This window comes from Budorcas taxicolor, chromosome 16 (assembly GCF_023091745.1).
Source record: "Budorcas taxicolor isolate Tak-1 chromosome 16, Takin1.1, whole genome shotgun sequence".
Classification (NCBI taxonomy): domain Eukaryota; kingdom Metazoa; phylum Chordata; class Mammalia; order Artiodactyla; family Bovidae; genus Budorcas; species Budorcas taxicolor.
This window is the reverse complement of record NC_068925.1, coordinates 42,858,314-42,871,683: the sequence shown is the minus strand read 5'-3', so window position 1 is coordinate 42,871,683 and position 13,370 is coordinate 42,858,314. Positions and strand designations below refer to the sequence as shown.

The window sequence follows — 13,370 nt, the reverse complement described above, 5'->3', positions numbered from 1 at the left end:
AAGGAAGACAGCATGAAGTGGGTATGAACTGAAGAGGGACACCAAGCTGACCCTTCTTGTGCCTCCCACCTGGCCACCTCCCCACCCGAATCTCCCACCTTGAGCCACTAGCACTAATCATGGGCCCAAGAGAACTGGTACCGTAGACTGGGTGCTGCCTCACTCACCATCCTGCCTTCGGAAAGGAACAGGGCAGGGGGTCAAGAGAGGCCAGGAAGGGAGCCCCCACACACGCCCTGTTCTGGCTTCTGGGCAGTTTGGGTGCCAGTCAGGCGCCAGGCTCAGCTCCCCATCCTCGGCCTCACAATCCCAGCCTTTGTCCCGTGGGTCCAGGCCCGGCTGGCTCTGCACCCGCCCAAGGGCCCCTGGAAACCAGAGCAGCTGGAACCCCACCAAGTGTTTTTCCAGACTGGGACAGAGGCCCTCAAGAGATAGAGACTGAGCGAAGGGAGGGCGGTTCATTCATCCGTTTGTTCATTCATTCCTTCCTCTGACAAATAATATTTATTGAACGCCCACAGTGGCAGGCACTGTGCTAGAGGACAAGTGCTAAGGGATTTAGTGGTCAGCCCAATGCAGACCCACACTCTCATCCATCTTATTTTCTGGATGCAAATATATACCAACAAAACCTCTCTCTTCCTGTGTGGGGGCTGGGCTTAGAGTATGGGACCGAGGAGTGCGTGGGGGTGGGGAGGGTGAGGATGCTACTAAGGCCTATCTAATCCCGGGCCTCTGCCCCTCCAAGGCAGCTGGGAGAGGCTGGAAGACAGGTCACTCAGGGCTCCACCCACACGCTGCTGTTGGTCACCCGGGCCCCGAACCAGCCCTTCCAGTAGACGCAGTCCTGTCCCCCGTGCTCGAAGCGGACGAAGCGGACGCCGGGGCCATAGTCGGTGAAGGTGTGGGAGATCTGGAGGTGGGGCGTTAGGGGAGGGTCAGACTCAGAGCCCTGGGGCCTCCCCCAGCCACCCCCACCCCGGCGCCCTGACTCTCCTCTAGTCCCCTGGACTTTTCAGCGCAGCATCCCTCCTTCGGGTCTCTCCTACAGCCCAGGCTAGCCCCGCCCACAAGCCCCGTGGACGGGGTTTCTACAAGCCCCGCCCCTCGCGTCCAGGCCCCGCCGGCCGCCCTCCGGCCTCCGAGCTCACCTCAATCCAGCCACCGTCGTCGCTGTCCGCCGGCACTGCCACCTGCCCGCTGTTGAACTCGGCCAGCACGTCCTCGTGCTCCGACAGCAGCTTCACCGTGAGCTCGTACAGGCAGCCGGCGTCTCTGCGGCCCGAGTACCTACCCAGAGGGAGAGAGCGAGCGCCCCGGGCAGGCTTCAGCCCTGCTGAGCCGATACTCTGGGCCCAGCTCTTAACGGAAATTAACCCTGCCGGCCGGTACTACCAATGACCCCATTTTACAGATAAGGAAACCGAGGCCAGAGAGAGAAAATGACTTGCTCAAGGTCCGAACCCAAGAACTAAATCCCAGATGGGCCAGACCGAACCTTGGGACCAAAACCAAACCTGCCGAGAAACTTCTTGTTTGGATCGCAGATGGATATTGAAAAACAAAACCAAAAAAGCTTGTCAACATTTAAAACTCAAGAGGGGAGGCAGATTTCCACCTTCTCCTGAAAACCCGTGGCCCATGTTGTCGCAGCCTCTAGAGTTGGGAGGCAGGGGTCCCTGAAGCGGGGTAGCCGGTTCCAGTCGGCCCTCGCCCCCACTCCCCTAGCCCGCCGGCCGCTCACCAGTCCTTCACCACGATGGCCGGCTGAGTGGTGTCCAGTAGCTCCTCCCAGTAGCCCTCAGCCTGCAGATCAATGATCTGCGCTTTGCGACACCACCTGGGAGACTGGGGGTTAGGATGGAGTGGAGGCTTCTCCCCTCCCCTTCCCATCCGTCCCCCTTCTCCTTACTCGAAGGAGGAGGCGAAGTACTTCTTGACGCTCTCATCATGGATGAATTCCACCCCACAGTCTCCGGGCAGCTCCTCCACCCTCCAGCCGTCCCCACCGTGCTCCACGTCGCACCAGCCCTCCAGGTCCTCTGTAGGAACACAACAGCCCCACGCTGGCCACCCCGTCCCTGCGAGGGTGTGGGGGGACTGGCTCTTGCCCCCATCGTGGAGGGAGGGCGAACGTGGTCCTTGAACGTTGGGCAGAGGGTGGTGGAGGTAAACGGTGAACACTTCTTGGTTTTCTCCCGGATTTCCTCACGCTCTCGGGAGGGTCTTCCTCGGGATCTGTCTTGCCCCAGATTCCCGGGGATGAAAGGACCCCCAGGGAGAGCGACCCCCCCCCCCCCCCACAAACCTAACCCAGGAAGCAAGACAGAAAGATAATACTACAGTCTGTATTGGGGATACTCTTTGCTGGGCACAGCGCCAAGCACTTTATCTCATCTACCGCTCAAAGCAGGCTGGCCTTGTTACGGCCCATTGTATAGAAGGGGAAGCTGAGCTCCCAAGGCCAGGGTGACAGGGCGCGACCCCTCACCTTCCCCACACGGGTTGCGCAGCAGGTTGCGCCGCCTCTTGCTCAGGAAGTAGAACTGTTGCCAGTGGTCGCGCTCGTCCTCGGGGCCCTCCTGGGGCACCAGCCCCTCCTGCTGGCACTTGAGCAGCCACAGGGGGGCGCCGTCCACCAGCTCCTTCCAGCGCAGGCACACCAGGCGGCAGGCCTGCACCAGCTGGGCGGCCGGCAGCTCGGCCAGCACACGCAGCAGCAGCGGTTCGGGCAGCTCGTCCAGGTATGCTGCCTCCTCCTCCCCCTCGTCCTCGGGCCGCTCCTCCCCGCCGCTCGTCTCCTCCGCGCACGCCTCCTCCTGCTGCTCCTCCGGGCTGGCCTCCTCCGGCTGGCCCACGCTCTCTGAGGGTGGGCGGGGTGGGGATGCGGCTGAGATTCCCCACGACTGTCCCCCGCCGCGCCCCACAACCTGTATGTGAAGGGCATCGCCTCCACCCACGCTCCGACAGTCCGCAACTGGGGCCGGATTCCGTGACCCGAGAGTAGGGCCTTGTGGAGGAAGCCCAGGGGACCGGGGCCACCGACCAGGCCCAGGTCTGAAGAGTGGCCTCAGAGGACTGTTTCCCTTGCACAGCCAGTACACCACATACATACCTGAGCCGAGAGCAATAACTGATGATATTTCTGACACATGGAAGTCCCTTATCCCTCTGAACAGCCAGCCCTCTGAGATCTCTGCTCCAGTCACCTCCTCAAAGAAGCCCTCCTGGACCTCCCCTATTACAAAGTCTTCTCACCTCACCACTGGGAGTTCCGTCCTTTCTAGCTTTTATCCAAGAATGTGATGGTTTATAAACACCTTTCTTTGGACTAGACTGAGGGAATGAGGGGAAGAACAGGATCTGGGCAACTCACTGCTTCACCCCCAGTGCCTGGCATCTGACACACTCCCCTGCCCACTGTCAGCAGCTATTGTCAATTGCGCTGGGTTTTCCTGATCGTTTAAACCGTAAAGAATCTGCCTGCAATGCAGGAGACCTGGATTCAATTCCTGGGTTGGGAAGATCCCCTGGAGAAAGGAATGGCTACCTATTCCAGTTATCTTGCTTGGAGAATCCCGTGGACTGAGAAGCCTTGAGGGCTACCGTCTGTGGGGTTGCAGAGTTGGACGTGACTGAGCGACTAACACTACCAAGAGTTGGGCCCTATTTCATCCTAAGCATTTTAATTGTATTTACTCTTTAAATCATCACAGCATCTCTTCAAGGTTGTCAGTATTATCATCCCATTCCGTTGATGAGGAAGCTGAGGCACTGAAAGGTGAAACCACCCAGAATCACACAGCAAATGAGTGACTGGAACCTGGATTTGAACTCGGGCAATGGAGCTTCCGAGATGATTCTCGGAAAAGAACCCACCTGCCAATGCAGGAGATACAAGAGATGTAGTTCGATCTGTGGGTGTGGGTCAGGCATGACAACCACGGCATGGCATGGCAACCCACTCCAGTATTCTTGCCTGAAGAATCCCATGGACAGAGGAGCCTGGTCACATGGGGTCAAAAAGAATCAGACATGACTGAGGCAACTGAGGACACCGTCAGGCTCCAGAGCTGCCTTTAACCACCACAGCCTTGAGAAAATGATTCGTGGAGTTGGGAGTTATAATTTTGATTTCACAGGTGAAAATGCTCAGGCTCAGAGGTGTGGAATGACTTGCCAAAGGTCACAATGCTGGTATTCAGGCAGGGGACACAGGGACCTGAGGCCTGAAGGGAAGAAGAAACAGGGGCTTGCAGATGGGGGAGGGAGGCTCCTTAAAAGACAATGTGTGTGTCAAACAGGGAGGTGTAATACGTACTTGGGAAGGAGGGTTTCTTCACTCCTTTTCCTATCGCTGGCCCTCAGCTTCCCTGTTTATAAAATAGGAATAATCCCTGCACCAAGGCATTCAGATGGTACTGATGATCACCTCTGCTGAGGAGTGGGCAAGGGCATTCTAAATTATGAGAGGGACCCATGTCAGGAGCTGTGGGCTGAACTGTCTTTTGGATCCTGGCTGGCCTCAGCTGGGCCATCCAAGCCTTGAATAAGCAGATACTGTGTGCCCAGTGTCCCTGGAGACAGTGAGGAGGAGATGGAGCCACTCTGAGTGATGGGGGAGGCCATTGCTCTCAGACCTAAGAAGGGGTGGGGAGGGTTCCCTAAGGGCTGGGCCCTAGAAAGCCAAGGCAGTGGCGGAAACAGGCCAGGCACCAGGGGAGGAACAGGTAGGGCCCAGACCCAAGGCTGGGGGTTGCCAGGACCTGGCCAGCCAGTCCTTCACCTCCTCACATGCAGCATTCCCCACCCCTAAACCCCAGTCAGACCCCTGAGAGCCGAATCAGGGTTTACCTCTTCAGACCCCGGAGTACACAGGGAGTCCTCAGTATATCTTATTCAGTGGATCTTATTAGTTAGCACAGTCCCCTTCATTACTAGCTCTTTTTATTATTATTTTTTGCCACATCTTTATGATATGGTGCTTTACCCACCCCTCTGGCCAGGAGGCAACTGAGGCCCAGAGAGGCTTACTGGCCTCTCCCAAGTCACACCGTAGAACGGTGGAGATGGCGTAGAGGAAAATGCCTGCCCTGAAGCCATGTCACCTGCCTGCCCTGCTGCCCACAGCTCTCCAGGGAGCTGGGCCCAGTGTCCTCACCTCTCTACCCCTCCCCCTGCCCTGCCCTGCCCTGGCCCTGGTGGACACCTGATGCTCCCCAGAAAGGTGCACCTCGCCCAGTCCCCTCTCCTGGCCCCAGGCCTGGCACTCAAGGCCCCAGATCTGATTACAGGCCCCCCACCCTCTCTGGAGCAAATACAACTCCCCACATTGTTGCCTTTGGAAAGTTATCTGGGTCCTGGAAACTGCCTCCGAGGCTTATTCACTCACTTGGATTGGGCCCTTGAGTCGGGGGAATAGCTGGGCCCTGGGAAAAAGCAGGAACCCATTCTGGGTCCTATGAAAGGTGTGGCAAGGGGGCCATGGATTGGGAGCAAGAGCTGAAGGAGGTAGGATTTTCAGGGCTAGAGGTGGGGGCAGGGCATCTCAGCCACCCTAGTGAGCATCACTGTTACCCATTGTCTCCCCCAAGCAATGGCCTCTCAGATGGGCCTGATGACAAAGGGGTGAGGGAATCTGGGAGTGGGCAGGTCTTGTTCCCACCCTGACTCAGCAAGCAACCCCTCCAGGCCCAGCAGGAATTCCTAGAGATGAGGAGGGGGTCTTTGGTGCCAGACAAGATGACTGGGCAGTCTCAAAGGGCTCTAAGCATCAGCTAGAGCTGATGCCTGAACTCTCTCACCACTGGCCTGGTGCCCACTGGGCATCCAGCCAACCAAATGAGGATAGCCCCTCCAGACAAGGGATCCCAGGAGGAAGGCTTGGATAAGGTGGGGAGAGGGCAGTAACCCCAAGATATTCGTGGGGATTCAGACAACTCACGGCCCAGAGTTGGCAAATGCAAGAAGCTGATGGAATAAAAAGGCTTGCGGCCTCTTCCATCGCAGATGGGACCCAGATCCCGGTCATCAGACCCTCAGGAAGCCAAGAGGAGGAAGGAACGTGCTCCTATGCTATCTGCGGATTAAATGGGACCCAGGAGTCCTCCCTTTGCCTGTCATCTCTCAAGGCCTCCCGCACATCAAGATACCAGACAGAAGGCTGTGCTCCTTAGAGACTGTCTCAAGGGCTCTGCTTGGGTGAAAGTTTGCCGCTCTGGGTCTGGGGGGCCCCCTCGCTCTCTGATGTGCCCTCTCCGTAGCATTCGCCCGCCTGCCCCGGTCACCCCTCCTAGACTGAGCGAGTGGCTCCGGTGGCGGAGGCTACCTGGGTCACCGTCTCCGTCCATCGTTGCTGAGGGCGTTCGCGAGAGGAGGAGGAGGAGGACCCGGAGCGCTGCGGGGCTGTCCGAGTCCCGACGCGGCGGCGGCGAGTCCAGGCGCTGCCCGCGTCTGGGTCGGGTCCCGGCCGACTGAGCCTTTTAAAGGCCCCCGCCTCCGCCCTCGCCCAGCGTTTGGCCCCGCGCCGGGACGCCCTGCAGTCCGGAGCGATCGGCCAGAGGCCGGAGGCTCCCGGTTCCTTGGCAGACCCAGGAGGCCCGGAAAGGTCGGGTTTTGTTTTTGTTTTTTAATGTAGGAGGAGGGGGAGCCCAATTCCGGGCGTCTCCCTGCGCCCTCCTGGGGTGACTGCTTGGAGGAGGCGGTGAGGGGGCGGGTAGAGTCTGGTTCACGCGGAGGGTGCGGGGTGCGCGGGCCAGTTGGAGGAAGAGGGCAGAAGCTCCTCCCGGCACCGCCCGCCCCACCCCCGCCACCCCAGGTAATTTTCCTGCATCAGTGAGGGGCGAGTCCGAAGCCTAGTGCTCCCCAGGAGGCGGGGACCGGCGGGGGCCGCGGGGGCGGGGCCGGGGCGGGGCTTGGTCGGCCGCGTAGGCGAGGCCGCACCCACCGCGACTGCGGGTCCCGGCGGGCTCAGCCCCGGCTGCCAAACGGGATCGCGTAGCGGCGGCCGAGCGCAGGTGAGCGGTGGGAGTTGGCGTGGGGAGCGCCGGCGCGAGGATGAGGGTTGCGGGGGTCGGGGGCCTCGGTGCTTCCGGGCCCGCCGCAGTGTGCCGAGAGAGGCCCAGCGCGAACGAGGCCCAGGCAGCTGGGTTGCGCGGAGCGGCCTCGGGCGGCGGCGCGGGCAAGAGACCCAACTGGGTCGCCATCGATGGGCAGGGGTCCAAGCCTAGACCTTGAAAGCCACAAGGAGGGATGGGAAGTCGAAGACGCGCGAGGGCACCTGGGCCTGGAGCCCAGCCACGGGGATGGGGATGGGGGTATAGGAAAGGCGGCTCGCCCTCGCCTACCGCTTCTCCAGTCTCACCCAGGCAGGTCATTTCCTCCGTGGTCTCGGAAACGTGGCTTGAGCCCTTTGGACGTCGGTCGAAGACAATGACAATTATGCTTTCCCCTCCTCTGTTTTGAGGATGGGAGAGAGAATGAGAAGAAGGTGCCAGACAGGCTGCGGGGCTTTGCGTTCATATTTCCAGGCGAAAGACTGGCCTATTGAAAAAGGCTGGCTCTAGACTCAGAAAGGGCTCAGGCTCCTCTCCGCTGCTTCTGTCCGTGTGGCCTCGGGCAGATCCCACCTCTTCTGCCTCCTTGCCTCCCTTAGGGGCTATTGTGAGGTGCCAGTAAAAAAAAAACCAGAGCTCACCTTTTACTGAGCTTCTCCTGAGAGAGGTCCTTGAACCCTTTCCAGGAGGTAAGTACTGTTCCTAGCCCCACTTAACAGAGCAGGAAACTGAGGCTCAGAGAAGCCCAGTGACTTTCCTGAGACAATCAGTGGCAGAGCTGGGAGGAGAACCTCCACCACAGGGTGCTGTGAGTACCTGGTCCTCGGGAGGGGGCCAGGTCTGCAGTGTAGCTTGCCAATGCCCACAGGAGAGCTATGGCGGTGGGGAACATCAATGAGCTGCCTGAGAACATCCTGCTCGAGTTGTTCACACACGTGCCTGCCCGCCAGCTGCTGCTGCGCTGCCGCCTGGTCTGCAGCCTCTGGCGTGACCTCATCGATCTCGTGACCCTCTGGAAGCGCAAGTGCCTGCGTGAGGGCTTTATCACCGAGGACTGGGACCAGCCTGTGGCCGACTGGAAGGTCTTCTACTTCCTCCGCAGCCTCCACAGGAACCTCCTGCATAACCCATGTGCCGAAGGTGGGATGCTGACTGGATCTGACATGTCCCCAAACACACATACTGTTGTGATGTCAGCTAACATTCATTAAGCACTAACAATGAGCCAGCCAGGCATTTTAGGGGGCTTAATGCCTTTCATCCTCTCACAGTAATCCTAAGAGGTAAGTGCTGTTAGGCACCCATCTTTCAGATGGGAAAACTGAGGCCAACAGTGGCATTTCCTATTCCACTCTTAAGGTTATTTCCCCAGTGACCTTTCTGAGAAGGAATGTTGGCCAGTTGGGACTAATTGTGCCCAGGACACAAGACCCGTAAGTCAGAACCATATTTTCTTGGCCTGGTTCCCAGACTCCAGGATTAAGCCTACTAGGAGTGTCCCAGAGGACAAAGGTGACTTTGCTCATGAAAGAGGGAGAGATCTAATCTTTCCAACACATTCCAGCAGCAGGTGAAACATGACTTCTGTGGTTATCCAGAGGCCCCCCTTTCTGTTGCTGTGTTGTAACTGATTAATTAGACACTGGGATGGGATGAGAACCTCATTCTCCATTATGTGGTCAAATTCTGGAGTGAAATAATAAAACCACTCAAAGCTGTCCAGAGCTTTCAGATGCCTCCTCACTTGACTCCCCAACAGCTATGTTCTGGACCAGCAGTTGACATACCATAGTCCATAGGCCAAATCTGGCCCAGGAGCTAAGAAGAATTTCTAAGGTTTTATGTGATAGTCAATATGTAGCCCACAAAACTTGACACTTCGTGGAAAAAGTTTTCCAGCCTCTGTTCCTGACCCGTTTACAGAGGATGAAACCAAGGCTCAGAGAGAGAAAGCAGCTTGCATAAGGTCACAGAGTCCAGTATTGGTAGAGCTGGGACTAGATCCAGATCTGCCTGGCATCAGAGCATTCCCTAACAGAAGTCATCTGGTCATTCCCACCGTCGGGATTCTCAGTAGAAGTCAGTCATGGTGGTGCCTGGCACACCGGATGTGCAGGGTTCCCCAGCTCGGGGCTTGAGGGAAGCTGCTGAAATCCAGGGAGAGATGCTGGGAGCAAGGGGTGCTTAGGCGCTGACCACTAGGGGGCCTCCCTTTGATGTGAACTCTGCTTTCCCACCAGAGGGGTTTGAATTCTGGAGCCTGGACGTGAATGGAGGCGATGAGTGGAAGGTGGAAGATCTCTCCAAAGACCAGAGGAAGGAATTCCCCAATGACCAGGTCAAGAAATACTTCGTGACTTCTTATTAGTAAGATCCATGGGGTCTCCGGGAGGGGGGAAGCCCAAGTCACTGCACCTTGAGGCCTCTCCTGCTCTGGGAAGGGCAGGCCTAGCCCTAGAGGGCCCTGGTGGCGAGCCCCAGCCCCTCCCACCCCTCCACCTACCCCCAGCACCTGCCTCAAGTCCCAGGTGGTGGATCTCAAGGCCGAAGGGTACTGGGAGGAGCTGATGGACACCACAAGGCCAGATATCGAGGTCAAAGACTGGTAAGTGCCTGGGGCAAGGGCGTGGGGGGGCCTGCCACTCAGGTGCCCCACTCCTACCCTGCCCCCCATCTCCAAGGCCCTAATGGGCCCTCCCACTGCCTGCAGGTTTGCAGCCAGGCCAGACTGCGGGTCCAAGTACCAGCTGTGTGTTCAGCTCCTGTCGTCAGCACACGCACCTCTGGGGACCTTCCAGCCAGACCCAGCAATGATCCAGCAGAAGAGCGATGCCAAGTGGAGGGAGGTGTGTGAGTCGTGAAGGGGATGGGGGCATACTGTCCAAGGCTGAGACCGCAGTCACACAGACCTGGGTTCAGATTCCAGTTCCACTGCTTCTGACCTAGGCTTTGGCTGCTCTGACCTCTAAAAGACTTCAATGAAATGATGCTTGGAAAGATATGTTCAAAAAGGTTGACTACTACTAATTACTACCAGTTACAACTATTGTCTAGCTCAGGGTTCAGTGATCTTTTTCTTAAAAGGCCAGATACAAATAGTTTAAGCTTTGCAGGCTGTACTGTCTCTGTCTCAACTACTCAGCTCATCAGCTCTGCCATTGTCATGAAAGCAGTTTTAGCAAACGGGCATGGCTGTGTTCCAATAAAACTTTATTTATAAAACCAGGTAGTGGGCCCCTAGACCAGTTTCCTAACTCCTGATCTAGACCAGTGATCTCCAGAAGAACTTTCTGCAGTGACAGAAATGGTCTGTCTGCCGTGTCCAGTTTGATAGCCCAGAGCCACACGCAACAACTGAAAACTTAGTAAGAGCCAGTTTGTAGTGTAGCTGAGGAACTGAATTTTTAATTTTATCTAACGTTAATTAATTTTAACTTAAATAGCCACATGTGCTCAGTGATGACTGGACATCTTTTGGCAGCTTGTAAAGTTCCCTTCAGTTCCTTTGAGCTGCACTTAGATAATCCCATGGAGTGGATCTGGCAAGATTTTGCTCCATTTTACAGATGAGGAAATTGAGGCATAGACAAGGGAGGTAGTCTGCCCAAAATCAGAGTAAGGACTGAAATTCCATTCTCCTGACTCTGGGTCAAGCACTAAGGTCTCAGCCCATCCTGGCCCCATCACCCCCTCAGGCAGTGCCACCCTCGGGGTCAACTCCCCTGACCACTCTCCTTTCCTCCTCTGCCCCACCCCACCAGGTCTCCCACACTTTCTCCAACTATCCGCCCGGCGTCCGCTATATCTGGTTTCAGCACGGCGGTGTGGACACTCACTACTGGGCTGGCTGGTATGGCCCGAGGGTCACCAACAGTAGCATCACCATCGGGCCCCCACTGCCATGACACCCCCAAGCCCCCAGCCACCTAATCCCAACTGAAAAACTGCTGTCAGAGAAGGGCTGGGCTTGGGAAAGGGAGGTAGAGGCCAGGCACCCCCAGACCTCCTAGTTAATCTTTGCCCCCAGCTCCCCAATTGCCACTTTGTGGAGCCTCTTTGTTTGTGCAGCCTTCATATGTTATGGGTAGCTAGTTCTCTGCCAGGGGTCTCAGTCTGAATGATGGGGCCCCTGAGGTTAGGGAGGCACAGGTCATTCCCCCAGGCTCCTCCCCCTATCACCTCTGAGGGAGGGTCTCCAAGCTCTGCTGGTGACCCAGATCTGAGTGTCTACCTTCTCTCCCTGGGCCACTTTCTCACTGTCTTCTTTGAGGGCCCTCAGAGCAGGGACAGTCAGGACTTCCGGCAAGCCTGTGACTGCCCTATGTAGTCAGATGCTGGGAGGTAACCGTGTAGCTCAGACAGGTCTAGGAGTGGAAAGAGGGTTCTGCTGGCCCATCCTCTGCCCCCTTCTCTACCACCCTCAAACTCTCTGACTCTGTGCCCCTACTCAGGGAGGTGGCTTTGGCCCAGAGGCTCAGGCCTGGTCTGAGATAGGCCCAGTGGGTGGGGTCCTGGCCAGGTCTAGACAGTCTTCACTGTCAGGGAAGCCCCAGAAGCCACATAGGTATTAAGTGGGGGCAGGGCTCTCCAAAAGACCCCCCTGGAACTCTGTGCAGGGTAAGCCAGGGCAGGTGGGAGTGGGGGTAGTGCCAGGACTGGTCCCTGAGCACCGGGATATGTGACCCCTGAATGAGTAGGATGGGGGTTTTCAAGAACCACCTGTCTGCCTCCATGCCTAGACCACACTCTCTGGAGCTTGGAGAGCATTCCAGGGCCCCACCCTGCCCTCAGAACTACCATTCCCAGGACCTTCCCACCCTGCCTGCCCACGTTCCCACCTCTCCCTCCTGCTGGAAAGAGAGCTGTGCTCTGGTCCTACCCCTGCTGCATGTGGCCAAATAAAAGGTATTCCCAGCCCAACATGTGCCCTATGTTTTCTGGGGGAAAATGGCAAACTTCATGGGAAGTCCTGCCTCTGGCCTGCAGAAGGTACAACTTGTATGGCTCTGTCCAAGGTACATAGAGGGGATGACATTTCAGGAGCCAGACTTCGAATAATGAGGGTCCTGGGACAGACCACTGGAAGAGCTGCTGACCCCCACAGCCCAGCAGCTTCCTCTGGAGGCCTGGCCACCAGCTGGGGAGTGAGGCATGCAGGTTTCTTGGGCAGCTCTTGCCTACACCTCTTCCTGGGTCAGCAGTGCCACCACAGGCACTACTTACTGCTGTTTTTTTCACTGCCCAGAGCTTTACTGACACTGGATGAAGCCTAAGAATTTATAGTGGCTCAGCTGGTCAAGAATCCATCTGCAATGCAAAAGACCTAGGTTCGAACCCTGGGTTGGGAAGATTCCCTTGGAGATGCAAAAGGCTACCCACTCCAGTATTCTGGCCTGGAGAATTCCATGGACTGTATAGTCCATGGGGTCGCAAAGAGTCAGACACGACTGAGTGACTTTCACTTTCAAGAATTTATAAAGGTGCCTGGCACACAGCAGGTGTTCAATAAGTACTGTTAAGTTGCATTATCTTCACTCAATAGTTAGCTAAATTAGGGCCTCAACCAGGGCAGGGACTGTTACTGACCAGGGTTTTTGCCCTCCTTAGCAACAGAAATTGATAAGATGCCAGATAAGAAGTTCAAGTAAGCCTTTATTGGGACCTCCACTAGAGTAGGAAGGAAAGAAATCCAAATAACAGGTTTCCTTGCTCCCTGGCTAGCTCCAGGAGTGGGAGCAGGGGTCGGGGTGGGGGGACTCAGCTTGGTGAGCTGGTTCCTTACATAGGGTGACGGTAGGGTTGTTAGGGGTGTGTTCCAGGGCTTGCGCTGGAGGGGTGGCCTAGGTAGTTTGCCCACCCCTTTGGTGATGTGTGCAAGGGGGCATCTGCAGTATTTGCTTTGGCTCCCAGCTCTTCAGAAGTGACAACTGGGTTTTCGGTCTTTTGTATCTAGTCCATAATGTTCCCCAACTTAGCATGCAGGCACTTATTTTCAGTCTCTTATAGTTTCTTTGTATTTTGTTGCTCAAGGGGACTTCTGAGCAGGTACAAGCCCTGCAGCAAAGAGTCCCTGGTCCCACCCAGCCTGTCTCAGAACCACCACCCAGTTAACTGTATGGCAAGTTAGCAAAGGACACTCTGTCTTGGAGGAGACACAGCCCTGAGTTAACAGCCTAGCCTGGGTCAGGCACCCCTGGGCAGTGCGCGGCCTTTATGACCCTTTGTGATTACCTGAAGTGTTGTTCTTCAGTTGCTCAGTCATGTCCGACTCTTGAGACCCTAAGGACTGCAGCCCCTGGGCTCCTCTGTCCATGG

The 13,370-nt window shown here is 56.8% G+C and overlaps 2 protein-coding genes across 3 annotated transcripts; one reads left to right on the top strand and one right to left on the bottom strand.

Moving 5' to 3' along the window:
• Positions 1 to 778: 778 nt before the first annotated feature.
• FBXO2 (F-box protein 2) lies at positions 779 to 6,350 on the bottom strand. Its single transcript, XM_052654212.1, has 6 exons — positions 6,329 to 6,350; positions 2,492 to 2,863; positions 1,913 to 2,042; positions 1,745 to 1,840; positions 1,152 to 1,290; positions 779 to 913 (listed from the first exon to the last, which is right to left on the bottom strand). Exons 1-6 carry the CDS (start codon positions 6,348 to 6,350, stop codon positions 779 to 781), a joined length of 894 nt encoding a protein of 297 aa, XP_052510172.1.
• A 1,580-nt stretch (positions 6,351 to 7,930) lies between these two features.
• On the top strand, positions 7,931 to 11,961 carry LOC128061502 (F-box only protein 44). Of its 2 annotated transcripts, none has more exons than XM_052653850.1 (5): positions 7,931 to 8,195; positions 9,296 to 9,393; positions 9,565 to 9,660; positions 9,766 to 9,901; positions 10,817 to 11,961. In XM_052653850.1, the coding sequence occupies exons 1-5, from the start codon at positions 7,931 to 7,933 to the stop codon at positions 10,930 to 10,932; spliced, it is 711 nt and encodes a 236-aa protein (XP_052509810.1). In that variant the 3' UTR covers positions 10,933 to 11,961. The 2 variants fall into 2 exon arrangements, with proteins under 2 accessions (XP_052509810.1, XP_052509809.1); XM_052653849.1 differs by having other exon boundaries at positions 9,296 to 9,422.
• Positions 11,962 to 13,370: the final 1,409 nt, after the last annotated feature.

What these genes read in the sequence shown, in the direction of transcription:
- FBXO2 (XM_052654212.1), bottom strand. Translation starts at nt 6,350, where the DNA reads ATGGACGGAGACGGTGACCCAG. An exon ending in GGACGGAGACGGTGACCCAG is followed by an intron (nt 2,864 to 6,328) that starts GTAGCCTCCGCC and finishes GCCCACCCTCAG; the next exon opens with AGAGCGTGGGCCAGCCGGAG. An exon ending in GCGCAACCCGTGTGGGGAAG is followed by an intron (nt 2,043 to 2,491) that starts GTGAGGGGTCGC and finishes GTGTTCCTACAG; the next exon opens with AGGACCTGGAGGGCTGGTGC.
- LOC128061502 (XM_052653849.1), top strand. Translation starts at nt 7,931, where the DNA reads ATGGCGGTGGGGAACATCAATGAGCTGCCTGAGAACATCCTGCTCGAG. An exon ending in GCATAACCCATGTGCCGAAG is followed by an intron (nt 8,196 to 9,295) that starts GTGGGATGCTGA and finishes CTTTCCCACCAG; the next exon opens with AGGGGTTTGAATTCTGGAGC. An exon ending in GATATCGAGGTCAAAGACTG is followed by an intron (nt 9,661 to 9,765) that starts GTAAGTGCCTGG and finishes CACTGCCTGCAG; the next exon opens with GTTTGCAGCCAGGCCAGACT.